Genomic DNA, 25819 nt, shown 5'->3' with positions numbered 1-25819 from the left:
GTCCAGAAATTATTTTTGGTCATAAGAGACGGTAGCGGCAACATTATGTACAAAATACGTTTAAAAAATAAGTTACAAACAACGCAAATAAACAAACAAAAAACACAATCGGTTGAGGACACATAAAACGTCTGCCTTCTTAGGCGCCATTTTAATAATATTGATATTAGATTTTGTGGTTAAATCTGATTACCCACTAGAGAAAGGGGGAAACTTTTTTGGACAAGGTTCTAGAGGGTAATTACAAATGTGGTCAATGCAGCTTTACGTACAAATGCAACTTATTTACACACAGGACAAAGATTTAAGATCAAGGGCCTAATTACCTGCATGTCCACCAATGTTATTTACATGTTGAAATAGCCTTGTGGTCTGTCTTACATAGGGAAAACCCATAGAAGCCTTAAGACACGGATCAATGAACAACGCAGCAATATACGGACAGGTAAGACAACGAATCTGGTTGCTGCTCATTTTGCACAAGCTGGACATCCTATTAGTTCTCTGGGATACATTGGAATAGAAATTGTCAAGATGTCACGCAGGGGAGGGGACATTGAGAGGAAACTTCTTCTAATGGAATCATCCTGGATCCACAGGCTGAACACTGTCTCCTCTTGGCCTTTAACGAGAGGTTTGACTTGAAACAGTTTTTATGTCAAAATGTAGTTACAATATTCAATTAGGATTTTTTTTAATGTGTATGTATATTACTGTAAATATTGATCACATTCCCTGTGTATGATCATATATTTTGATACACTGAATTGTAATATTGTGAAACTGTCATACATTGTTTACCTGTTTTTTCAGGAAGTGATGTCACTGAGTACTGCCCCTATATATAGAACCTTCCACCCCGACCTGGGATATGGATGCCTGATGAAGACCTAGGGGTCGAAACGTTATTATAAATAAATATAACCTAGGAGAATGAGAAACAGTGTGCAACGTTTTCTTTCTGTTTTCCATGAGTTTGTCTACAACTCCAGCACCTGTGGAAAGTACCTGGATGTGCATATGTTCTTCAGCTTTTGTCCTCTCATAATTATCCGAGCAATCTGAACCCTGGTACCTTCCAGTACACAAACACCAACTCATGCTATGGAATGCGGTCTTTAGGTTTTATCACCAAAGGCATTGTAAATCCACTGTCAGCATTAAGCCCCAGAGGACCAACTCAGAAGACAACGCACAGATGAGTGTTCTAAGAACCCTATTCTATTCCATAAAACAACCATTTTAGGCAATAACAGTATTATAACATAATTTTGCTCTCACAAGTGACAGCTAGAAGAGACCTGTCCAGCGTTCTCCAATGAGGTTGCAGGGCGGGCCCAACCGCTCAGTGGACACAGCAGAGAGAGAGAGAGAGAGCAATGACATGGTGCGCATATCGGCTCATATGTGACGTAGTAGGCAATTTTCAGAACTATTGGCTAAAAAGTATACAAAAGTACCAGAGAATCTGTAATGAATAGCTACATTAACTTACTCTGCTTGTCTGTGCTGAGAACCATCCATATTCTCCATTCTCCAAAATGGTTTCTATGATGAAAAAGCATTAGGAAAATATATTAACAAATGTATGGAGAAAATGCTATGGTGGTAGCATTTCTGTTTTGTGGTATACCTCTGTGCAACTCCAAAATAAAATAGGAATCTTTCAAAAAGCTTTTGACCACGCTTTTACGTGTCTTAACTGTCTACAACAAAATGCAATGTCGTTGACCAGCTGCAGCATTGTTTCAAAGGGGCTCGCAATAATGGCCACAATCAATGCCATTAATACATTAGTATCTCCTGTAGATAAAGTATGGCTCTGGTAATCAGTCTTACACCACCCTCTAGCGGACACACGACGAGCATCTCACGAAGGAGGCGCTTGACACCTAAATTACCTTGAACAGCGGCTGGCAGGATTGTAGAATTCTTTTCGGACGTTTTCCCATTTCAGCACCACATTGCATATTTATTTTTTTGGGCTTTGAGGGTAAGTAATTTGAATATTTTCTGTCAATTTCGACTTGTGTTGTTTTAATGGTTTTGTAGAAAGTGTTGTTATGGGTATAGCAAATAAGACAGGCCAGTTTGTTTCGCCAGCTGGCCTCTGTCGGCATAGCTAGCAAGATTAGCTACACAGTCTGCTAACTTTGGTGATATTTTTTTGGGCCAGGACACTGGTAGAATAACAATTTATAACATTACCGGTGGCTACTCGATTCGTAAGTCAAAGTGTGAAATAATAATGTTAGATTTTGGGTGGACGAGTGTTTCTAGGTTGTGATTGCGGGCAGACAATTTAGATTTTTTTAGCTAACGTTCGCTAGCTAGCTGGTTAAATGACATAGGATGCTAAATCAACGCTCAACTAGGGTTCGAGTAATGATCTTGTCAGCCAGTGTATCTGTTTTTAAAAAATAAGGAGAAATTGCGATTTAAACAACAAAGCAGAACCCCGCCACTGTTTTATTAAAAAGCTGCACTGGGTCTAGAGAAATGTAACCACTCTCATATTCAGACCGAGCTATGCAAGGGATGACCATCAGATTAAGGACTGACCATCCAATAATGAATGGGTATAGCTATATCATTAATAAAAGTGTAAAAGGATGTAGCAATTCTAGATTGCTCCTTTTTAAAGTAACTGAAATGAAATTTAAACTAATTTATTCACAATGGAAGTGTACCACTTGGCTGCAAATTGACTGGCGAATTGAATGGAGCAGCGGTAACAAATGTAAGTCTACCAGTAGAGACCGTTGCATTGATTGTATTGAATAATTTACAGCAAGTCAGTCAATCCTGCTTCTACACCTGCATTGCTTGCTGTTTGGGGTTTTAGGCTGTGTTTCTGTAGAGCACTTTGAGATATCAGCTGATGTAAGAAGGGCTATATAAATACATTTGATTTGTATCCTAAAACTGTTGATCAATCCACACATGCAGGCGCCATTTCACAAACCTCTACTTTTCTGAACAAAAATATAAATGCAGCATGTATAGTGTTGGTTTCATGAGCTGAAATAAAAGATCTCAAATGTTCCAAAACAACCACAAATATGTTGTGCACAAATTTGTTTGCATTTCTCCTTTGCCAAGATAATCCATCCACCTGACAGGTGTGGCAAATCAAGAAGCTGATTAAACAGCATGAGCACTACACAGGTGCACCTTGTGCTGGGGACAATAAAAGGCCACTGTCCAGTTTTGTCACAACACAATGCCACAGAGGTTTTGAGGGAATGTGCAATTCGCATTGCTGAACGTTGTGCCCCATGGTGGGGATGGTGTTATGGTATGGGCAGGCATAAGCCACGGAATTTATGTCAATTTGAATGCACAGAGATGCGTGACGAGATCCTGAGGTCCATTGTCATGCCATTCATCCGCCGCCATCACCTCATGTTTCAGCATGATAATGCATGGCCCCATGTTGCAACGATCTGTACACAATTCCTGAAAGCTGAAAATGTCAGTTATTTCATGGCCTGCATACTCAGACATGTCACCCACTGAGCATGTTCGGGATGCTCTGGATCGACGTGTATGACAGAATGTTCCAGTTCCCGCCAATATCCAGCAACTTCGCACAACCAATGAAGAGGAGTGGGATAACTTTCCACAGGCCACAATCAACAGCCTGATCAGCTCTATTTGAAGGAGATGTGTTGCACTGCACGAGGCAAATGGTGGTCACACCAGATATTCACTGGTTTTCTGATCCACAGATTCATATCTGTGGATATCTGCATATCTGTATTCCCAGTCATGTGAAATCCATAGATTAGGGCCTAATTTATTTATTTCAATTGACTGATTTCCTTATGAACTGTAAAATCTTTGAAATTGTTCCGTTTTTATATTTTTGTTCAGTATACATAAGAGTTGAACAGGTCAGTCAGGGGCCCTTGACCCTTATCTAAGATCCTATTCCTTCTAAATGTTTGTCCCCTTCCAGTGTCCCTGTAAGTTGCAGCCCTGCATTCCAAAAAGGAAGACGAGTACTTCGCCATGAGCTCCGACGGGGATGGTAAGAGCCCAAGGCTTGCTTCACATACTTTCTGGGAAATGTGCAACGTCAACAGCATTTGTTTCCCGTGGACATGTTTGTAATAGAATGCGTTGTGTGTGTTGTAGGTGACATGGAGAATCAGGCTGAGCTGGAGGAAAAGACTAGGCTTATAAACCAGGTGTTGGAGCTTCAACACACTCTAGAAGGTGAGACGGCTGGATGTTTGCAGACCCATGAAAGCAGCGGTAAATAATGTTAGTTATTGCAATTCCTTAAATCATTGTTGTTGTCAGACCTGTCGTCGCGTGTGGATGCGGTGAAGGAGGAGAACCTGAAGTTGAAGTCTGAGAACCAGGTTCTGGGTCAGTACATTGAGAACCTTATGTCTGCCTCCAGCGTGTTCCAGACCACCGACACCAAGAGCAAACGAAAATAAGGGACCAGACAAGAACCGCCACTGTCCTCCAAAACCAACCCCCCTCTACCTTCAGCCCTCCTAACCCAAATACCAGCCAATAACCCCCCTGAACTACAGCTGGTAGAGTTTATGCCTTTGTCGTCATGACATCCATAGCCCTAGACCCTCCCCTCACTTCGCCACCTTTAAGATTTCTACAGTGAAGCTCAATTGTTTACATTGGGTTACTTTTTAACTTTTCTATTTATGTTACAGTATTATTGCCATTGTTACACAGTTGTTGTATCCGACTTTGTTATTTCTGGGTGTATATGTTTATTTTACTACACATAACCTCGCCTGAAGGAAGAGACGAGGGAACCGTGTCATTTGATTGCCTAGTAGTCTAAATAGGCTTGCAAAATCACGGTAACATTCCCAAAAGTCTGTTTTTCTAGAAATCTCAAGACTATTCCCAGATTTCCTGCTTATCCACTTCTAATTGCAGGAATCTTCCAACCAGGATTTCTGGAAAACCCAGGGAATTTGGAGAAAGTTACTGGAATTATGCAACCCTAAGGGCTCTCTATTCAATCCGCATCGCGAAGTTCATCTTAACAGCGTGATTCACATTTGAAGGCAATGTTCCCGCTTTAGCAGAGACCTCATTCACGGTAAACACTGCATATGTCGGCTCAAAGGGAAATTACCTTTACATTTCTATCGCGGAATCTGTAACACTTTACAGCTTGAATAGAGCCCTAAGGTCATCATGGTTTAATATTGTATGTTTTAATATTGTTAGTCATATTATTAGACTATGCTTTTAGGTCTTGGCTTAATTGGAATGCTGACTCTCTCCACTGGCAAAGTTTTCATCAAACACACAAGATGTTAAATCAGAGTTCAGACCTTTTTGTTTTTCTAAAATTAATTGTTATTGTATGAACAATTTGGGGCTTGCGCATGTGCATCAATGGTAGAGAAAGTTGCTTCGTTGCATTTGTCAGCCAGTGGAAGTCACCCTAAACCTTGGTGTGTAGCCGTTGTGTACATTTGACCATTATGTTCTTTTTAAATGCATTTGTTTTAATAAAAGTTTTTGATTTGCCTTTTGAGTGTATGTGGTGGTATTCCTCTCCTGTCTCCACATAGTCCTCTCTAAACCACATCTCCAGCTTCCACATGGGCTCTAAGGGTGCCCGGAAAGACAAATGAGGAACAGCCAGCATCTCACTGAGGTCATGCTGTAAATGTATCTGTTGACATGTCGAGGCATTATACTGTATGTCCACAGCTAACGCAAGGCTCAGTGTCTCAACAGTCAGGAACATGTTCTTATAGTTAATATTATATTTCAAAATCTGTCATGTGCTGCTGGGGCCTGTGGTAGCCTGATTTTCAGTTGACATACCAATCCCTAGCTTGATTGAACTTAAATGTATTGACCACAACAATAACATTTATTTATAAAGCCCTTTTTACGTCAGCTGATGTCAAAGTGCCTATACAGAAACCCAGCCTAAAACCCCAAACGGCAAGCAATGCAGATGTAAAAGCACGGTGGCTAGGAAAAACTCCCTAGGAAGAAACCTAGAGAGGAACCAGGCTATGAGGGGTGGCCAGTCCTATTCTGGCTGTGCCGGGTGGAGGGTATAACAGTACATGGCCAAGATGTTCAAACGCTCATAGATGACCAGCAGGGTCAAATAATAATCACAGTGGTTGTAGAGGGTGCAACAGGTCAGCACCTCAGGAGTAAATGCTAGTTGGCTTTTCATAGCCCGATCATTCAGAGTTAGAGAGATCAGGTGTGGTAGAGCGAGAGGGTCGAAACAGCAGGCCCGGAACAAGGTAGCACGTCAATCCATTGAATTAGAAACGGAATTTCTCAGGGAGATTCTCAATTAGAACAAAGTCTGTCCTCTCCTCGAGTCCTCTGACCTGGAAACCGATAATTACGTAGCAGTGTCAATTTGGACGGAGGAGTTTACTTATCTCCTCGATTGCCTCTGCCGGCCTAGGATACACAAATGTATTCTCCCGGCAGGAAATATTTTGTTTTAATATCCGGAGGTGAGGATTGGCGCCAAACCCCATATTCTCCATAGAAGTGATTGTTGAGTTGACCCAGCTGCAAGACTTGTGCAGTATTAGTGCCCCCTGCTGGGGAACATTAGCGGCGACTGTCTGCAAGTCGAAGTAAACTCGAGACCAAACTTGGGGAGAAATTGAGCTAACAATACTACTTATTCATCAACTATAATATCTGTAGATATTGTGAAGTCAGACAATTATAGTCTAGTTTGTAGAGTAGAGAGAACCTGTATTTTCTACCTATGAAATATGGAACACATATAGATACTTATCACAGGAGGTTGGTGGCAACATAATTGGGGAGGATGGGCTCGAGGTAATGACTGGAGCGGAATTGGTGGAATGGTATCAAATACATCAAACATGTTTTACATGTGTTTGATGCCATTCCATTTACTCTGTTCCAGCCATTATTATGAGCCGTCCTCGCCTCCACTGCTACTTATACGTTAACGGTTGGGAAAAAATCTAGAGAATTTGTCAAGCAGTTAAATTGCTAATCACAATCAAGAATGCCTTCATGTTCTGTCTTTATATACAGCACATAGTACCTACATGTGGAGTGACTGATCCCCATTGAAACTAGTAGACTTGCAGTTCAGTACCAGGGAAATGCACCTATGGCAAAATACTAACTTGTGGAATGAACCTGATTGACAGGATTTTGGCCAGAGACATGAACTTGCGCAAACAATGTAACTTAGCACTCAATAATACAGCCATACAATCATTGCATCAGTCCACATCTTTTCCTCACACACCTCACACACACACACACACATACATACACAAACAAACACATTGCATTCATTACTGGCGGAGTGTATCAATCAAATCATCTCTCGCTGAATTGTCGTTGTTATACTCTAACATAGCCCTGTACGCGTTAAATCATGTTTTCCCTCTAGAGAACGGAGACTAAAACCGCAGCTGAAAGCTGGTGTCCAGTATAAAGTCTTCCACAAACGTGGAAATGCTCAAATTGATTGACAAACTCATTTAGGAACACACCAACTGAAACTGTCTCTTCCAGATTCACATTATAGTCATGGGTTGAAAAACTATCCGAAGGGCGAAGAGAACATCCACAGTGTGTGTGTACTTCCATTCAGTAGCAGGTGAGACGGTTAGAGAAACTGCATTGACTATCCATGTCCAATAGAGGTCGCTGTTGGTCCAGTTGTGGAGTGTAACAGGTAGGGAGGCAGCGCGGGCGCTCAGGTTCCTCCTGTTTCTTCCCGTCATCAAAGTTTAATAAATATCTGACAGACAGGGACAAGCATGAGCATTAACCAAACCTGTAATCCGACACAGAAACACACTCTCTCTAATGCCCCCCATAATCAGTCAAGAGTAATTAACACAATGCTTAGCATATTGCTGATTTCTCTTTCTGTAACACACATGATTTCCAGGGCTCTATTTGTGACACTCGTTTGTGCAGGGGTTGATGGTCACCACACTTGTAACTGAATGTTAGGGATTGTTCTCATATCGTTTGATTGTGATTGACACCAGAGCTACTGATCGTACCAAGACACACTGATGGTTATTGTAAATAAGTTCACAGAGTTCCCTCTAAGTTAAGAAAGGGAACTATGTAGGAATGTGACTTAGGGCTCTGTTCAATAGAAATTGAAAGGTCATTTCCTATTGAGCTGACATATACGCCCTTTACCATGAATGCAGTCTTCCCTAAACGCAGGAATGTTGCCTTTAAATTTCAATCACACCGTTAATGCTGAACTTCTGCGATACGGACTGCAGAGAGCCCTTGTCATTCTCGTGAAACAAATCCACTTCCTCTTTCAGGACACAGCACCTACAAGCTGTTTGGACACACCTTTATATCTAGAGAACCATTGACTGACTAATAAAACACTAAATTCCTTTCACTTCCTCAATCGCGCACACAGCTCACCTCACTGAGCAGAACCCACACGTCAGAGTCGCTGTGTACCAGCAGACGTAAAGCAGAGATGGGCTGCATCTGTGCGTCTATCTGTCCCTCAGCCATCCCATCCACAAAGGAACCTACAAGCGTAAGACAAACATGCAATAATATATTAGTAACCTGAATGTGGCATTATTCTGAAAACCCCAGGCAGAATATACAGTCTATTATAACAGCAATCGACTCTATATCCAGTCATGTACAAAACATCCCACAGTGGGCTATAACCTTTTAACAATTGGAGTTTCATATGAGACTATTGTCTATGAGGAATTATGTTGGTTATGTATGAATGGATTGGACTCTGACATCAATGGAAGGCTTCTAAGGTGTGTCCCTTTCTTTGTTCTCCTCTGCTGTTTTGGTACTGTAGGTTCTCTCTCTCTCCTCTCTCTCTCTCTCTCTCCTTCTCACTGGTTTCCACAGCCACAAAATTAACTATATCATAAAAAGTCATATAAACAAAAATGTATTTTTGGTCTTAATTTAAGGTTAAGGTTAGGCATATGGTTAGCAGTGTGGTTAAGGTTAAATCACATTTTAAGAAGATAAATTTAAGAAATATGTTGGGTTTATGACTTTGTGGCAACTATTGACGATCGTTCTCACTTACAGCAGTGATCCACTATGCGACTAGCACGCTAGCTTCGCCCTCATGTCGGTGTTAGCAAGCAGGTTAGGTCGTGCTTGGTATCAACAGCCAATCCAGTAGGGGCTGGAAACTATATAGTGAGCTTTGATTGGTCAACAGCAATGCAACATCGCAGAGTACGCAACAAAAGTTCCACTTTCCCCAACTTTGGTCCCGCCTTGTTCACGCTCCCTCGCCCATGTTTATGTCATCCAACGGTCCCCACCCACTTCGCTTCCCTTCATTGAAAACGAATGGGACTCCGTTATTTCATCTCCCCCCAAAGTGCTAGATGGATTTCTGCCATTAAGGGGAACATTGACTTTAGATTTCAATCCCGCTTTAAAAGCTAAATGTTATTATTCTTTTTTCTCCCTTTTTTAAATCACCAAGAGAATCCGTAATTAATCCCAGTCCTACTGCTGTTGCCGCCCTAGGTCTAGTATTTCCAAGACTACTTCTCGCTCTCGGCCTCCTTGTAACTCTATATCCGTCTCCCTTAGCTTTCCCTTCTTCTGGCTCTTCAACAATTGGGTCTTATATCAGGTGTGTACCAGCTAATTAATATAGAGTCGATGTCCACCCCCCCGTGTAAATGTCATTAGTATAATAAATCAAATCCCTGTCATAATCCATCTGTTTAAACGGACAATTGGTCTTCTCACAAACCTATATGACCCCAACATCAAAGGGTGAGACTCATGAACACATACAGTACCTTTGGAATGTATTCAGACCCCTTGACTTTTTCCACATTTAGTTACATTACAGCCCTATTCTAAAATGGATTAAATAAATAAAAATAAAAATCCTTGTCAATCTACACACAATACCCCAACTTGATTGGAGACCACCTGTGGTAAATTGGACCTGATTTGGAAAGGCACACACATGTCTATGTAAGGTCCCACAGTTGACAGTGCATGTCAGAGCAAAAACCAAGCCATGAGGTCGAAGGAATTGTGCGTGTCAGGATTGTGTAGGGGAACAGATCTGGGGAACGGTACCAAAACATTTCTGCAGCATTGAAGATCTTCAAGAACACAGTGGCCTCCATCATTCTTAAATGGAAGAAGTTTGGAACCACCAAAACTCTTCCTAGAGCTGGCCCCCCAGCCAAACTGAGCAATCGGGGGAGAAGGGCCTTGGTCAGGGAGGTGACCAATAACCCGGTGGTCACTCTGATAGAGCTCTAGAGTTCCTCTGTGGAGATGGGAGAACCACCATCTCTGCAGCACTCCACCAATCAGGCCTTTATGGTAGAGTGGCCAGACGGAAGCCACTCCTCAGTAAAAGCCACATGACAGCCCGCTTGGAGTTTGCCAAAAGGCATCTAACACAGCCAAGACAACGCAGGAGTGGCTTTGGCACAAGTCTCTGAATGTCCTTGCGTGGGCCAGCCAGAGCCCGGACTCAAAACCGATCAAACATCTCTGGAGAGACCTGAAAATAGCTGTACAGCAATGCTCCCCATTCAACCTGAAAGACATTGAGAGGATCTGCAGAGAATAATGTGAGAAACTCTCCAAATACAGGTGTGCCAAGCTTGTAGCGTCATACCGAAGAAGACTCAAGAGTGTAATCGCTGCCAAAGGTGCTTCAACAAAGTACTGAGTAAAGAATCTGAATACTTAAGTAAATGTAATATTTCAGATTTATATTTTTAATTAAATGTGCAACCATTTCTAAAAAACTGTTTTTGCTTTGTCATTATAGGGTATTGTGTGTAGCTTGATGAGGGGGGAATTAAAAAAACAAAAACATTTTAGAATAAGGCTGTGACGTAACAAGTCAAGGGGTCTGTATTCTTACCCAATGCACTGTATATGGTCAGTTTTATACTCTATGACCCCCACAAGCTTCACAGGCTTCGTCTGGTGTCGGTACCGCCAATGTGTTAACTTCTGTCTGTAGCGTCCTAACAGTTTGGCCTACAAACTAATATGGCCTCGCCATCGAAATCTGAGACTCTCACAAACTTGTACATGTCAGTTTTTTTGCTCTACGACGCCCACAAGCCTCACAAGACGGAAGGTAACCCGGTAGCAGTTTTTAAAAAGTGAATGATATGGAAGCACTCTAGTGCCCAAAAAAAAGGGGTTAAATATGGGTCAATTTGGGGGGGGGGTGTAATTTCCTGGGCTTTGTCAGATCTCTTAGACATAGGACAGACACTTCAAAACATAATTCCTTTATTTTAATTTTATTTTTTATGAATATGTTATTCAATGTGTTTCTATGGGCTAATACTGTAGCAGTAAGGCTAAATTCAATGTTTCATCAAATGACTATTGTAGCTGGAAACAGCTGAACCATCACTCCTGTGTTCCAATGGCACATCGTGTTAGCTAATCCAAGTTTATACTTTAAAAGGCTAATTGATCATTAGAAAACCCTTTTGCAATTATGTTAGCACAGCTGAAAATTGTTGTACTGATAAAAGAAGCAATAAAACTGGCCTTCCTTAGACTAGTTGAATATCTGGAGCATCAGCATTTCTGGGTTCCATTACAGGCCTAAAATGGCCAGAAACAAAGTACTTTCTTCTGAAACTCGTCAGTCTATTCTTGTTCTGAGAAATGAAGGCTATTCCATGCGAGAAATTGCCAAGAAACTGAAGATCTCGTACAACGCTGTGTACTTCTCCCTTCACAGAACAGCGCAAACTGGCACTAACCAGAATAGAAAGTGGAGTGGGAGGCCCCGGTGCACAACTGAGCAAGAGGACAAGTACATTAGAGTGTCTAGTTTGAGAAACAGGCGCTTTATAAGTCCTCAACTGGCAGCAAAGTTAAAACCATATCTCTGGCCAGTGTCTGTTCTTTTGCCAATCTTAATCTTTTCTTTTTATTGGCCAGTCTGAGATATGTTTTTTTCTTTGTAACTCTGCCTAGTAGGCCAGAATCCCGGAGACGCCTCTTCACTGTTGACGTTGAGACTGGTGTTTTGCGGTCATATTAGTTTGTAGGCCAAACTGTTAGGACACTACAGACAGAAGTTGACACATTAGCGATACCGACTTCAGACGAGGCCCGTGAAGCATATGGGGGAATGTAAATGTAAAACACTGAACATGTAACAATCTGCCGTTTCCAGCTAGGATAATTTACAATATTAACAATGTCTACACTGTATTTCTGAACAGTTTGATGTTATTTTAAATGGACAAAAAAAAAGTTTTTCTTTCAAAAACAAGAACATTTCTAAGTGATCCCAAACTTTTGAACGGTAGTGTTTATATATATATATGTATATATATTTTTTTCTTCATTAGGAAGTTGTGTAAATGTCAGATGTTTCTTGATTGATGTGTTGCTATTGTATATAATACTATTTGAAACGGCTGTTTCTCAGCTTTCAAAATATGTATCATGTTTTTGACACCAGCAAATGATGCTCATTAATGCACGCGAAGGTCATGGTCTCAGTAAATTCAGGAATTCCTAAATTCAACTATCGATGATGCAATAATGCCAATATAGCGTTTTACAGTTACAATTAGCTGGATTTCTAAAGCCAGGTGTTTCCATTCCCCTTTGAGGTGATTTATGATTCAGCAAAGCTTAGTCATTCCTTCTCTTTCTATTTGCGCTATCTCAATCACAGAAGGCATTAAGAGGGCCAAAGGTACACTTATACAGACAACCAACCGCCACCACACAGACACTACCAGGGTAGAGTCCGATAGCTATTCTAGTTATTGTATTTCTATGATTCCGAATAATCCAGACACAGAACAACACCTTGATGGAGGTGTGTCTGCCCGTCTTACCCTGGCAAGTGCTTGTGTCTATAAGGCCAGAGATGACAGAGAAACTACTAGCAATAAAAGGAGATCAGAGCTTTTTCCGACCACATCACCTGACCAGGAATAAGAATATTCAAACTCATGTACCAATCACTATGAAGCCTCCGTAAGATCCTTCGTATTGAGGAGACTGGCCACCCACCAATCTGTCACTCACCGAGCTCTGGAGAGGAAAAACACATGTTAAACTGGGTTAAAATGGACCTATGTTTTCACTATCTCAGGTCGCGTTCAGCAGAGCTGTGTAACGCAACATCTATGTCCATAGTCATGGCACTATGACGATGGTTCTGCTCCACAGTACTATACAAATAGAGTTATATTTGAATAGTTCTACGAAACACAGCCATAAGGTAACAGAAGGTTCTATGGAGTACAGTCATTCAAATGAGTATAATTTTAAATAGCCACACAAACACGATATGAGCAGAAGTCTATAGAACACTTCCACTATAACACTAGAACTAGAATGGGAATGTTTAAGATACATAAAGTTCATAGTCATTTAAGAGTAATTAACACATAGCTCAGCATATTTATATGTTTTCCCATCTGTAATACACTCGATTTCCAGTGTTCTATTGTGTGAGACTCACAAGTCACCAGACTAGTTACTGAATGTCAGGGATTGTGCTCATATCGTTTGATAGTGATTGACGTCAGAGCTACTGAAGGTACCAGGACACACTGATGATTATATCGATGACATTATGAACAACGTGTGACTCTTTCATTTTTTACTTTGTATAAGACTGTAGTGGAGTATGGACAGGAGTGAAAGTTTCATATTTTGTGTTGATTTATCTCACACACACACACACAGATAGGCCATCAGCGTGTTAGCAGATAGCATGTGGTGGTTGGTGTTTCCTGTCATCTTGTTACATAGTCCCCAGGATCTGATACCTGAGAGTCACATCAGTCTCTTAGACCAGCTCCATGACACTGTAGTCACCAGAGCTCGCTCGCTCTCTCTCTCTCTCTCTCTCTCTCTCTCTCTCTCTCTCTCTCTCTCTCTCTCTCTCTCTCTCCTCTCTCTCTCTCCAGTTAGTATGACCTCCATGGCACTCACATCACTAGGGAGCACCTCCACGGTGGTGTTATAAAACTTGTCTCCGTTGATCTCAATGTTTCCGCTGCGAAACAGGTACCTGGAGAGACAAGATTGGATCATCGGAGTCATTACCTACTGTAGAATTGCAACAGTTGGGCTGACTGGTCAAAATAGAATACACCTCTGTCATATATCCCTCTCATACCGTAAATGACCACGATCAACAAGTGTCAACTAACTCAATACCTACAATGTATTTGCTCATAACTCGTAATTTCCTTTAACTCCATTCTAGTTGACACATTCCCTGTGTGTCTAATCACAGTGTGGTATTAAATCAAATAACATGTTCTTGATCAAATACACATATATAGCGGATGTTGCGGAGGTAGAATTGTCCATTGTGAGAGAGGGTGTGACAAGTGGAAGGCAAAGTCCTGTTCCACAACCTTTATACAGGCAAGCAGACAGAGGGAATGGGAGTCAGCATCGGGAAGGCCAGTTTTTTAAATGTGACCTGTGGTTGAAGTTCAAATAAAAGTGTGTGTGTGTGTGTGAGATGAAACAGCTAGCTCACTAGTCTTTACCTGATTTGAATTTGTTCTGCTGCAGACAAACAACCAGACTACACGTGCCCCTATCCCGTCCCTGACCGTGAGAAGACACATGCTAGCAACTCCAAAGGCATTTATCATATTCATTTCCAACGCAGTTCGTTACATTGAAAGCTACAATAGAGAAACAAGTCTGAAAATAAAAAGTTATTAAAGAAAGAAAATACCACCAATCTCTAAGGGTTCTTTTTTCACAAGAGGACAAAGGGCTACCGATATCTGTTCACGTGCCTGGTGTTCACGTTCACGTGCCTGGTGTTCACGTTCACGTGCCTGGTGTTCGCGTTCACGTGCCTGGTGTTCGCGTTCACGTGCCTGGTGTTCGCGTTCACGTGCCTGGTGTTCGCGTTCACGTGCCTGGTGTTCGCGTTCACGTGCCTGGTGTTCGCGTTCACGTGCCTGGTGTTCTCGTTCACGTGCCTGGTGTTCGCGTTCACGTGCCTGGTGTTCACGTTCACGTGCCTGGTTTTCGCGTTCACGTGCCTGGTGTTCACGTTCACGTGCCTGGTGTTCGCGTTCACGTGCCTGGTGTTCGCGTTCACGTGCCTGGTGTTCGCGTTCACGTGCCTGGTGTTCGTTCACGTGCCTGGTGTTCGCGTTCACGTGCCTGGTGTTCGCGTTCACGTGCCTGGTGTTCACGTTCACGTGCCTGGTGTAGGCTACTGTGGGAGTGTGTGTGTGTCCACTGACCCGGTGACAGTGAGTGGCTGCGGGAAGCTGAGCAGGATGAAGTCTTCAGCGGTAGGGGTCAGGCCCCAGAAGAAGTCCTGGCCCTCGTAGGCCCTCTCCAGGGTGTGCTGCTGGTAGTGCTTCAGACTACTGCTCAGCTCTGCACGGGGGTTACTGTGGGCAGCAAACAGTGGCGCCTTCCCAAAGTCCTTATCCTGCTCAAACACAATGGAGAGAGAGAGACATTTGAATTATAACTGCCACTAACTGAGTTTATCTTGCACAAACACACCAGAGAGAGATAATCTTACTTTCAGTTTCTGTACTTTCCCAGGCAGAGAGGAGTGAAGGCCTACATGTTGAAACAGAGAGGGTTTATATCTCAGCTTGAGCAGGCCCTTCTGCAGGTTGCAGTCTTTCTGGATGGGACAAAACAAGATTAAAAGCCCATCAACTCTCCATCCAATAAAGGAATTGTTCACTCACAAGGTTTGTGAGATGCGTGGACTCTACATTAGATCATCGTTTGCATTTCATTCTCTTGAACAGAATACTTTATTTTGCTGAGCACAACTCACCGCATCTTTTTCTGGGTTGCAAGCCTTCACCCACAGAATGTGGTCCAACAGCCAATCAATGGGCTTGTCTTTGTGGAACATCAAAAAGAACTCTGCTATCATTGGTAGATCACAGGCTCGGAACATCTTGCCTGATGCAGACACAAACACACACACAAACCCATAAATTAAAATAAAATGACTTTATGACAAGGAAGAAGAGTCATGAGTGTATTGTACCTACCAGTGGAGGCTGGTGAGGGGAGGACGGCTCATAATAATGGCTGGAATGGAGTAAATGGAAACCATGTGTTTGATACCATTCCATTCACTCCATTCCAGCCATTATTATGAGCCGTCCTCCCCTCACCAGCCTCCACTGGTACATTTCCACATCTGTGAGTGTAAATAACCTCATTAACTAAAGGTAATAAATAAACTGCATGTGTTCACCTGCTTTCGTTTCCACCGTTGTCGTACAGTAGAAACAAGTGTTAATCTAAAAACGATCAACTACGGACCTCCTTTTCCAGACACACACACACGAGCACAGACTCACCGATGAAGCCGAGCTGAGAGAACTCCAGCAACATCCAGTCATCCGAGGCCAGTGATCTGACGTATGTTTTCATGGCCTGAGAGTAGCCAGGCTTAGCCACAATGTCATCTTCCAACTGAGAACACATATTTTTTCCAATGAGGATGTGTTCATAAAAATATGATTTCAATTCACTTTCTAAATTCACATTTAAATGGAACAACTCACATGCAGTTACACAGACAGACTGACTGACCAATCAGAGAAGTTGAACTCTGACCCCCCCCCCCCCCACCTGTACATAGTAGGTTCCCTTCTCATGTGCGTAGAGCATCAGGAAGCTGTAGTCCAAGTTCTGCTTGGTGCGCCATCTGAAAACAACCACAATACAAAACCACTTACTGCGGGTATACATGATGTGTTAGACTTTTTTATTTTCATGATTTTAAGACCACACATCTGTATGTGTTGGGTTGGGTTGTGTTTGGTTGTGCATGCGTCCGTTTCTCACTTGACTCTATCCTTGGAGTCTCCAAAGGTTTCCCTGAGTCTGCGGAAGTTGGGGTAGAAGTACTGAGAAGGGGACACTACCTCCAACAGGCCTGAGTGCACATCCTTAGGAAAACTACAGCCACACACAACAGGCAAACACACAGGTAAAATACAAAACACATTGAAGAAAGACTAACAAAAAAAAAAAACAGCCAAAACAGTCCAACTAAAATCCCAAACAACCAAAATGTCTCACTTATGCTTTATGAGTTCTGCTACGGTGTTGACGTATCCTGCATCCGTCTGAAATAAAGAGAAGGGGAAATGAATGAGAAGGGGGAATCCAGTGAAAGTTTAAACATGAGGTCATTTTACTAAGAGTGGTGTGTTCGTGTGCAATAGAATCAGTGTAGATGAAACATGAGAGGTACAATACACTGAAGGTGTCTTGTGTCTTGACTCCTGTGTGTGCTCATATCCTCAGACACACAACCACTACACAACCACTACGCAAAGTTACCATCAATTGGGCAAACCTTTGAGTTGGAATGCAAACATGCAAAGCAGTTGCAGGGTAGTTGTGACGCGAGTGATCACAGTTGAACATTAGGAGCTGAAACGGCCTTAGGTCTTGAAATCAAGAACAGGAAATTCCCGTTACGTGCCCGTCAGTTTCTGTAGTTCAATTCTAGTGTTAAAGCATACACACCTCAGGTCCTGAAAGGCATGGTCACACATTCAATAGGTTTAGCAGGTCTTTTGTTAGAAACTAATCACTTTCTTTTTCGCATTCTAATCCCTCAATTGTCTGCTTTAAAATGATAATAATATGTCGGTTAGAGCCTAGGGAGAGACCTGGCAAAAGTCTGGGTCCCCAACCTACATTTATTTAATTTTTATTCAGCTAGGCAAGTCAGTTAAGAAAAAAATATTATTTACAATGACGGCCTACACCGGCCAAACCCGGATGACACTGGGCCAATTGTGCGCCGCCCTATGGGACTCCCAATCACAGCCAGTTGTGATACAGCCTGGAATCGAACCAGGGTCTGTAGTGACGGCTCTAGCAAGGAGATGCAGTGCCTTAGACCGCTGCACCACTCGGGAGCACACATTACCCCATCTACAAAGTCCCTTCCTCTTATGCTTAACATCTAGAAAGACACTTCTAAATGACCTGATGGGGCCCCAATTGTTATTGACTTTAAGTGAGGTTTGATTGGCAAAGACTGTCACGTGTGTCCATGTGCCTCTATCAGGGTACGTGAGCAAGTTACCTCGGCAACAAAGACGATGATGACGGTGTCTTCTCGTTCAGAAGGTGAAAGGTCGTAGAGGAGGGAGTTCAGGGTGCTAACCAAGTAGCTCTGCTTCTGACGCTTCACCGTAGGGATCCCCAATACCAGGGACACTGACGCATACGCACACACACAGGGAGGGAAGGAAGGAAAGAACACAGTAAATAGCCTTATCTGCTGCAGATTTCAAATTTCCAGAGCTATTGATAACACAGGTGACGTTATGGTGAAGAAGGAATAAAGTCCACACAGAGCAGGGAGGGTGAGGTGGGTGGATAGAGGTTACAGGGTGAAATCCACACCAGGCTGTGTAGCCTCTCACTTTAACACAAGCCTTCCTGTCTGTCAAAGCGAACATGTTTATGCAGACACATTTTTACATGTAATACATTTCTACACACACACACACACACACACACACACACACACACACACACACACACACACACACACACACACACACACACACACACACACACACACACACACACACACACACACACACACACACACACACACACACACACCAGGGATTAAGACAGAAGGAAGTGTCTTTCACCTCCAGTCCGGCCCTTTCCCAGGACGACGTTAGGATTCAGGCTGTCTGCGTGGTCCCGTAGGTGGGGCAGGTAGAGGTAGGCATTGGGCAGTCTGGAGGAAAGCAGACCGAGTCTTCTCTTTATCAGTCCTTCTACACTCCACACCACCAGAAACCAAACCAAACACACAACGAACGGTCAGACATAAAAAACACTTAATCCTTTTCTTTTACAGCAGCAAATGACCTGTGAGAGGTAATTTGATTAGCATTGTTGGCAATGTTTAAAAGGCTTATCTTGGATTCACAAAAGTAAACAAACTTGGGAGGAGAGAGAGATGCAAATAAGGAAAGAGAAAGAAAGAAAGAAAGAAAGAAAGAAAAAAAGAAAGAAAGAAAGAAAGAAAGAAAGAAAGAAAGAAAGAAAGAAAGAAAGAAAGAAAGGAGAAAAAGGAGAGAAAGAAAGAGATAGGGAAAACACTGCCATGGACCAAAAACATGTGGATTCAGGAGGGGTAGTTTGATTTCTGCCCGTCTGTGACCAGCACTGAACATGAATTGAAAGTAACGGATCGTCCTCAAACTGGATCCACAAAGTACAACGAGCCTTTACATAGATGACAACATGGCTGTCCTGTCACCTATGATCTAAATGTATACTGATGATAACTTGGCTCTGTCACCTCACCTGTGACATTAGTGGAGGAGTTGTTGTTCGGTATGGTGAGGTTCCTCAGGCTGGTCAGCAGACTGCTGAGCTCCCTGTACACCAGCTCCCCCCTGGACTCTGCAGCCAGCAGACGTTCATACAGCTGGATCATCTTAGGGACGTAGGGGGGTTCACCCTTGTCTACCCACACAAACACGCACCCACACATGCATGACAGAAAGAGTCGGGAGGAGAGTTTGAAACGTTAAGAGAGTGGATAACAGTTACAAGTCTATGTTTAATGCATGGATTTGAAAAAACGTTGAAAAAAGTATTGAGTAGTTGGGTGCAGGATAACAAAAGGTATAGCTCAGCAAACTGCATGTACAGTAGAATAACCACACACACAAACACACACACGCTTACTCCTCCCCCCAAAATTAATTAAGATAATCCTCCCATAGCCCCATTCCACTGCCGGAATTTCCATGACAACCCCATTCATACAACATAGTTCCTCAAAGGACACTCCTGGTGTTTTAGTTGCCGGGTTAAAGCAGGAAAGGGGCAAGTGGAATGGTGTGTGCATTTTCCAGAAAACAAGGAATTCACACTTTAGCAGTCTTTCATTAAGTCATTGAAATATTACATCATGTAAAACTGGTACCATGGTATAAAGTCACCATTACTTTTACTCTGTGTGTGCATGTGTGTGTGAGAGAGAGAGGGGAGAGAGAGAGAGTGCGAGAAGAGAGAGAGGAGCTAGAATCAAATTGATGTTTGTCGCACCTGGTGTACATTTCTGATTGTAAGAACAGATTGAGTGATCTGGTGTTGCAGAATCATGGAAATAGGCCTAACTCCAGATTGGAACCATTGGAAGGTATATACAGTTGAAGTCAGAAGTTTACATACATTTAGGTTGGAGTCATTAAAACTCGTTTTTCAACCACTCCACAAATTTCTTGTTAATTAACCTCTTAAGTCGACCCTCTACTTTTTTGAACATTTTGTTAAAAATCGCGCAACATTTCAGCGCCCTGCTACTCATGCCAGGAATATAGTACGTTCATATGGTTAGAATGTGTGGATAGGAAACCCTCGGACGTTTTTAAAACTGGTTAAATCACGACTGTGGCTATAACATAACGTGGGTTACATCGGAAAGTGCAGGAAAACCTGATCACAGAAAATGGAAATAAATATCCTTGCGCCACTTCCAGCAATTGTTAACAGTGAGCCGAATTAGATAAGACCGAGCATTCAACTCCCACAGCATCCCCATGTTGTCTAGAGTCTTGTGAATTGAATCATCTTTGATTCTTGGTTGAACCGAAACAGGGGCACCACTTACCTCCGGTCTCCGCCCAGATCATTCCGGAAGAGCTCTCTCGTGAAATTTTTTCCAAGACGACAGCTAATGATTTTTACATCGCCTAAGGATGATTTTTATCGCTTATTAACGTTTACTAATACCTAAAGTAGCATTACAAACGTATTTCGAAGTGTTTTGTGAAAGTTTATCGTCTACTTTTTGAATTTAAAAAAATGACGTTACGTTGTGAAATCGCTGTTTTTTTAGTTTATCACACAGTCTACATATAACGATATCTTGGCTTTATATGGCCCGATTTAATCGAAATAAAGACCCAATAGTGTTTATGGGACATCTAGGAGTGCCAACAAAGAAGATGGTGAAAGGTAATGACTGTTTTCTATTTTATTGTGCGGTTTGTGTAACGCCGAAATGCTAATTATTTTGTTTACGTCCCCTGCTGTGTTTTTGTGTTGTAGTGTATTGGTGCATGCTATCAGATAATAGCTTCTCATGCTGTCGCCGAAAAGCATTTTAAAAATCTGACTTGTTGCCTGGATTCACAACGAGTGTAGCTTTAATTTGATACCCTGCATGTGTATTTTAATGAACTTTTGAGTTTTAACTAATACTATTAGCATTTAGCGTAGCGCATTTGCATTTCCAGAGCTCTAGTTGGGACGCAAGCGTCCCAAGTAGAAGCAAGAGGTTAACAAACTATAGTTTTGGCAAGTCGGTTAGGACATCTACTTTGTGCATGACACAAGTCATTTTTCCAACAATTGTTTACAGACAGATTATTTCACTTATAATTCACTGTATCACAATTCCAGTGGGTCAGAGGTTTACATACACTAAGTTGACTGTGCCTTTAAACAGCTTGGAAAACTCCAGAAAATTATGCCATGGCTTTAGAAGCGTCTGATAGGCTAATTGACATCATTTGAGTCAATTGGAGATGTACCTATGGATGTATTTCAAGGCCTACCTTCAAACTCAGTGCCTCTTTGATTGACATCAAAAATCAAAAGAAATCAGCGAAGACCACTGAAAAAAGATTGTAAACCTCCACAAGTCTGGTTCATTCTTGGGAGCAATTTCCAAACGCCTGAAAGTATCACATTCATCTGTACAAACAACAGTACGCAAGTATGAACACCATGGGACCCCGCAGCCGTCATACCGCTCAGGAAGGAGATGCGTTCTGTCTCCTAGAGATGAATGTACTTTGGTGTGAAAAGTGCAAATCAATCCCAGAACAACAGCAAAGGACCTTGTGAAGGTGGGGACAAAGATCATACTTTTTGGAGAAATCTCCTCTGGTCTGATGAAACAAAAATAGAACCGTTTGCCCATAATGACCATCGTTATGTTTGGAGGAAAAAGGGGGAGGCTTGCAAGCCGAAGAACACCACCCCAACCGTGAAGCACGGGGTGGCAGCATCATGTTGTAGGGGTGCTTTGCTGCAGGAGGGACTGGTGCACTTCACAAAATAGATGGCATCATGAGGAAACAAAATTATGTGGAAATATTGAAGCAACATCTCAAGACATCAGTAAGGAAGTTAAAACTTGGTCGCAAATGGGTCTTCCAAATGGACAATGACCCCAAGCATGCTTCCAAAGTTGTGGCAAAATGGCTTAAGGACAACAAAGTCAAGGTATTGGAGTGGCCATCACAAAGCCCTGACCTCAATCCTATAGAACATTTGTGGGCAGAACTGAAAAAGTGTGTGCGAGCAAGCAGGCCTACACACCTGACTCAGTTACACCAGCTCTGTCAGGAGGAATGGCCCAAAATGTACTCAACTTATTGTGGGAAGCTTGTGGAAGACTACCCAAAACATTTGACCCAAGTTAAACTATTTAAAGGCAATGCTACCAAATACTAATTGAGTGTATGTAAACTTCTGCCCCACTGGGAATGTGATGAAAGAAATAAAAGCTGAAGTAAAACATTCTCTCTACTATTATTCTGACATTTCACATTCTTAAAAGTAAGTGGTGATCCAAACTGACCTAAAACAGAGAATTTTTACCAGGATTAAATGTCAGGAATTGGAAAAACTTTAAATGTATTTGGCTAAATCAATATATCAAATATACTCAACAAAAATATAAACGCAACATGTAAAGTATTGGTCCCATGTTTCATGAGCTGAAATAAAAGATCCCAGAAATGTTCCATATGCACAAAAAGCTTATTTGTCTCAAATGCTGTGCACAAATTTGTTTACATTCCTGTTAGTGAGCATTTCTCCTTTGCCAAGATAATCCATCCACCTGACAGGTATGGCATATCAAGAAGCTGATTAAACAGCATGATCATTACACAGGTGCACCCTGTGCTGGGGACAATAAAAGACCCAACACAATGCCACATATGCGACCAATTTTGAGGGAGCATGCAATTGGCATGCTGACTGCAGGAATGTCCACCTGAGATGTTGCCAGAGAATTTAATGTTAATTTCTCGACCATGTTGTTTTAGAGAATTTGGCAGTACATCCAATCGGCCTCACAACCAAAGACCATGTGTAACCACGCCAGCCCAGGACCTCTACATCTGGCTTCTTCACCTGTGGGATTGTCTGAGCACAGCCACCTGACAGCTGATGAAGAAGGAGTATTTCTGTCTGTAATAAAGCCCTTTTTGGGGGGGAAAATATATTCTTATTGGCTGGGCCTGGCTCCTCAGTGGGTGGGCCTATGCACTCCCAGGCCCACCCATGGCTGCGCCCCTGCCCAGTCATGTTATGCCCAGTCATGTTAAATCCATAGATTAGAGCCTAATGAATTTATTTAAATTTACTGATTTCCTTATATGAACTGTAACTCAGTAAAATCGTTGAAACTGTTGCATGTTTCATTTATATTTTTGTTCAGTGTATTTATCTTTAAATATTACCATTCGAAAACAATAGAAAACTGATACAACTGTTCTGCACAAGCGTTTCACCTTTTGAAAGTTTGTAACCTAATTGAAAGTTTGTAGCCTAATAACTAGTGTTACACGTGCGACATTTTACCATTTCCATTATAAGCGGTGAACCAGGTTAGAGAAAGAAAAACAGAAGCCAGAAGACATCCAAGTTTGACATGAGTGAGCCTCATCTCATCTCTCAAACTGTCAATAGAAATATTCCGTCTGATTTTGGTCTAAAACGAATACAGTGCTGCCGTTGCGTTCAAATGATAATCCACGCAGGTTACTCTCGCTCCTGTCATGACATTGCAAACTATGCAGCCCCAGGTTAGTCGTCAGATAGTCCGTGCCTAGACAGTGTGCCCTGATGAAAGCCGGAAAGTCACTCCCTTATCTCTACATATAGTTTGACATACAACGACAACCCCTGGCTAGTCAACTAACTCAGGACGTGTGACATTTTCCTGGAAAAGTGATGACACTTGAGCTGTACAGTCTTTCAGTTGTGTTCTCAACCCCATCTGCTGGGCATATTTGAAACTGCGGGATTTTTATTCCAGAGTGGTTCGTTTTTCTACTAAATCCTATCGAGAAAAACCAACAACTTGAAATGTCAATAGATGGATTGGTTGTTTAGCAACCAAATTAACGCGTGCACAACTGTTTTAGGCTGTTGACAATATGTAAACTATATTTTGTCTCCAAATGTTTATTGATCAAGGCCCTTCTCTCCCGATTGCTCAGTTTGGCCTGCCAGCCAGCTCTAGGAATTGTCAGGGTGGTTCCAAACTTGATGGAGGCCACTGTGTTCTTGGGGATCTTCAATGCTGCAGATATTTTTGGTACCCTTCCCCAGATTTGACCTCATAGCTTGGTTTTTGTTCTGACATGCACTGTCAACTGTGGGACCATATGTGTGTCAGAGTATGTGAGTGGAGTTGAGCAGTTGGAAACCAAATCATCGCTATGGCGCTCCACTTCCTTTCCAGAGCTCCACTTCCTGACCAACAGCTCGCTAAAAACCGCTGTTCGCTCAAAGAAAAAAAAAATTATGCTCCAAATTCGCTTTATTCATGAAAATCACAATTTAACCAAAGCTCATCTATTTTTGTGACTACCTGGACCTACCATTTGGTTTTGAAGTATTGAAACCAAACCATATGATTTTAATTACAATTATTTTAATAAACAACAGGAAAAGATGACTGTAAGAAGCGTTCATAATTTCAAATAGGCTACATGTTGTATTAAACAGCATGTAAACACTCTAAATTGGCCAGGAGCCAGACAGGTACCCCAAGAAGGAACGAAAATTAAATATTTAGGCTATATTATTTATATTATTTCAAGGCTATATCCAGTGGTGTAAAGTGCTTAAGTAAAAATACTTGAAAGTACTACTTAAGTCGTTTTTAGGGTATCTGTACTTCACTATCAATATTTTTGACAACTTTTACTTTTACTTCACTACATTCCTTAAAGAAAATGATGTACTTTTTACTCCATACATTTTTCCTGACACCCAAAAGTACTCGTTACATTGTGAATGTTTAGCATGACATGAACATTCTCTAGTTCACCCAGTTATCAAGAGAACATCCCTGGTCACCCTTACTGCCTCTGATCTGGCGGACTCACTAAACACATGCATAGTTTGTAAATTATGTGTGTTGTGTTGGAGCGTGCACCTGGCTATCCGTAAATAAATAAAAAGTAAATGATGCTGTCTGCTTTGCTTAATATAAGGATTTTTTTTAAACTAGTTATACTTTTACTTTTGATGATTAAGTATATAGGCAGTTAACTCACTGTTCCCAGGCCGTCATTGAAAATAAGAATTTGTTCTTAACTGACTTGCCTGGTTAAATAAAGGTACAATAAAAAATATTTTGGCAATTACATTTACTTTTGATACTTAAGTATATTTAAAAACAAACACCTTTACTTTATATTTTTATATTAAGTTTAACAATTGGGTACTTTTTTCCACTACTGGCTACAGCCTACCCATAAATACATTGTGAAGCATTTGCAAGTACAAGGCTGGCAGGGACACTAGACTGGCAGGGACATTATGCGCTCAGCATTTAAACAATATTTAGTTGTATTAAATCATTATAGTCTATAAATTGCACATATAGACTGTGACTTAATTAGAATTAAATACAAATGAAACTAAAAATGCCTTATTATGCTCCCTCTACAGTGCCTGGAGAGCAGTGCAGCAACGGAGAATACCCTCTCAGCGCTTGCAGAGCCACTGGCGA

General features: G+C 41.8%; 2 protein-coding genes across 8 annotated transcripts; one reads left to right on the top strand and one right to left on the bottom strand.

Annotated features, from left to right (window-relative positions):
- Window positions 1-125: 125 nt before the first annotated feature.
- On the bottom strand, window positions 126-23968 carry LOC115129449 (alpha-1,3-mannosyl-glycoprotein 4-beta-N-acetylglucosaminyltransferase B-like). Of its 7 annotated transcripts, XM_065018622.1 has the most exons (18): window positions 23656-23967; window positions 19351-19512; window positions 18684-18815; window positions 18104-18237; window positions 17083-17129; window positions 16846-16959; window positions 16630-16705; window positions 16356-16470; window positions 15818-15948; window positions 15551-15658; window positions 15261-15454; window positions 13975-14053; window positions 12990-13065; window positions 8431-8543; window positions 1496-1548; window positions 1282-1301; window positions 802-890; window positions 126-622 (listed from the first exon to the last, which is right to left on the bottom strand). In XM_065018622.1, the coding sequence occupies exons 1-17, from the start codon at window positions 23738-23740 to the stop codon at window positions 823-825; spliced, it is 1707 nt and encodes a 568-aa protein (XP_064874694.1). In that variant the 5' UTR covers window positions 23741-23967; the 3' UTR covers window positions 126-622; window positions 802-822. The 7 variants fall into 7 exon arrangements, 5 of the variants coding, with proteins under 5 accessions (XP_064874694.1, XP_064874697.1, XP_064874695.1 ...); XM_065018625.1 differs by lacking the exon at window positions 8431-8543 and having other exon boundaries at window positions 23656-23968; XM_065018623.1 differs by lacking the exon at window positions 1282-1301.
- Window positions 1863-5523, top strand: LOC115129456 (short coiled-coil protein B). Its single transcript, XM_029659812.2, has 4 exons — window positions 1863-1993; window positions 3962-4033; window positions 4141-4221; window positions 4309-5523. Exons 2-4 carry the CDS (start codon window positions 4015-4017, stop codon window positions 4449-4451), a joined length of 243 nt encoding a protein of 80 aa, XP_029515672.1. The 5' UTR covers window positions 1863-1993; window positions 3962-4014; the 3' UTR covers window positions 4452-5523.
- Window positions 23969-25819: the final 1851 nt, after the last annotated feature.

This window comes from Oncorhynchus nerka, linkage group LG5 (genome assembly GCF_034236695.1).
Source record: "Oncorhynchus nerka isolate Pitt River linkage group LG5, Oner_Uvic_2.0, whole genome shotgun sequence".
Taxonomy (NCBI): domain Eukaryota; kingdom Metazoa; phylum Chordata; class Actinopteri; order Salmoniformes; family Salmonidae; genus Oncorhynchus; species Oncorhynchus nerka.
The sequence above is the reverse complement of the archived record's forward strand: the minus strand, read 5'-3'. Positions and strand labels throughout refer to the sequence as shown.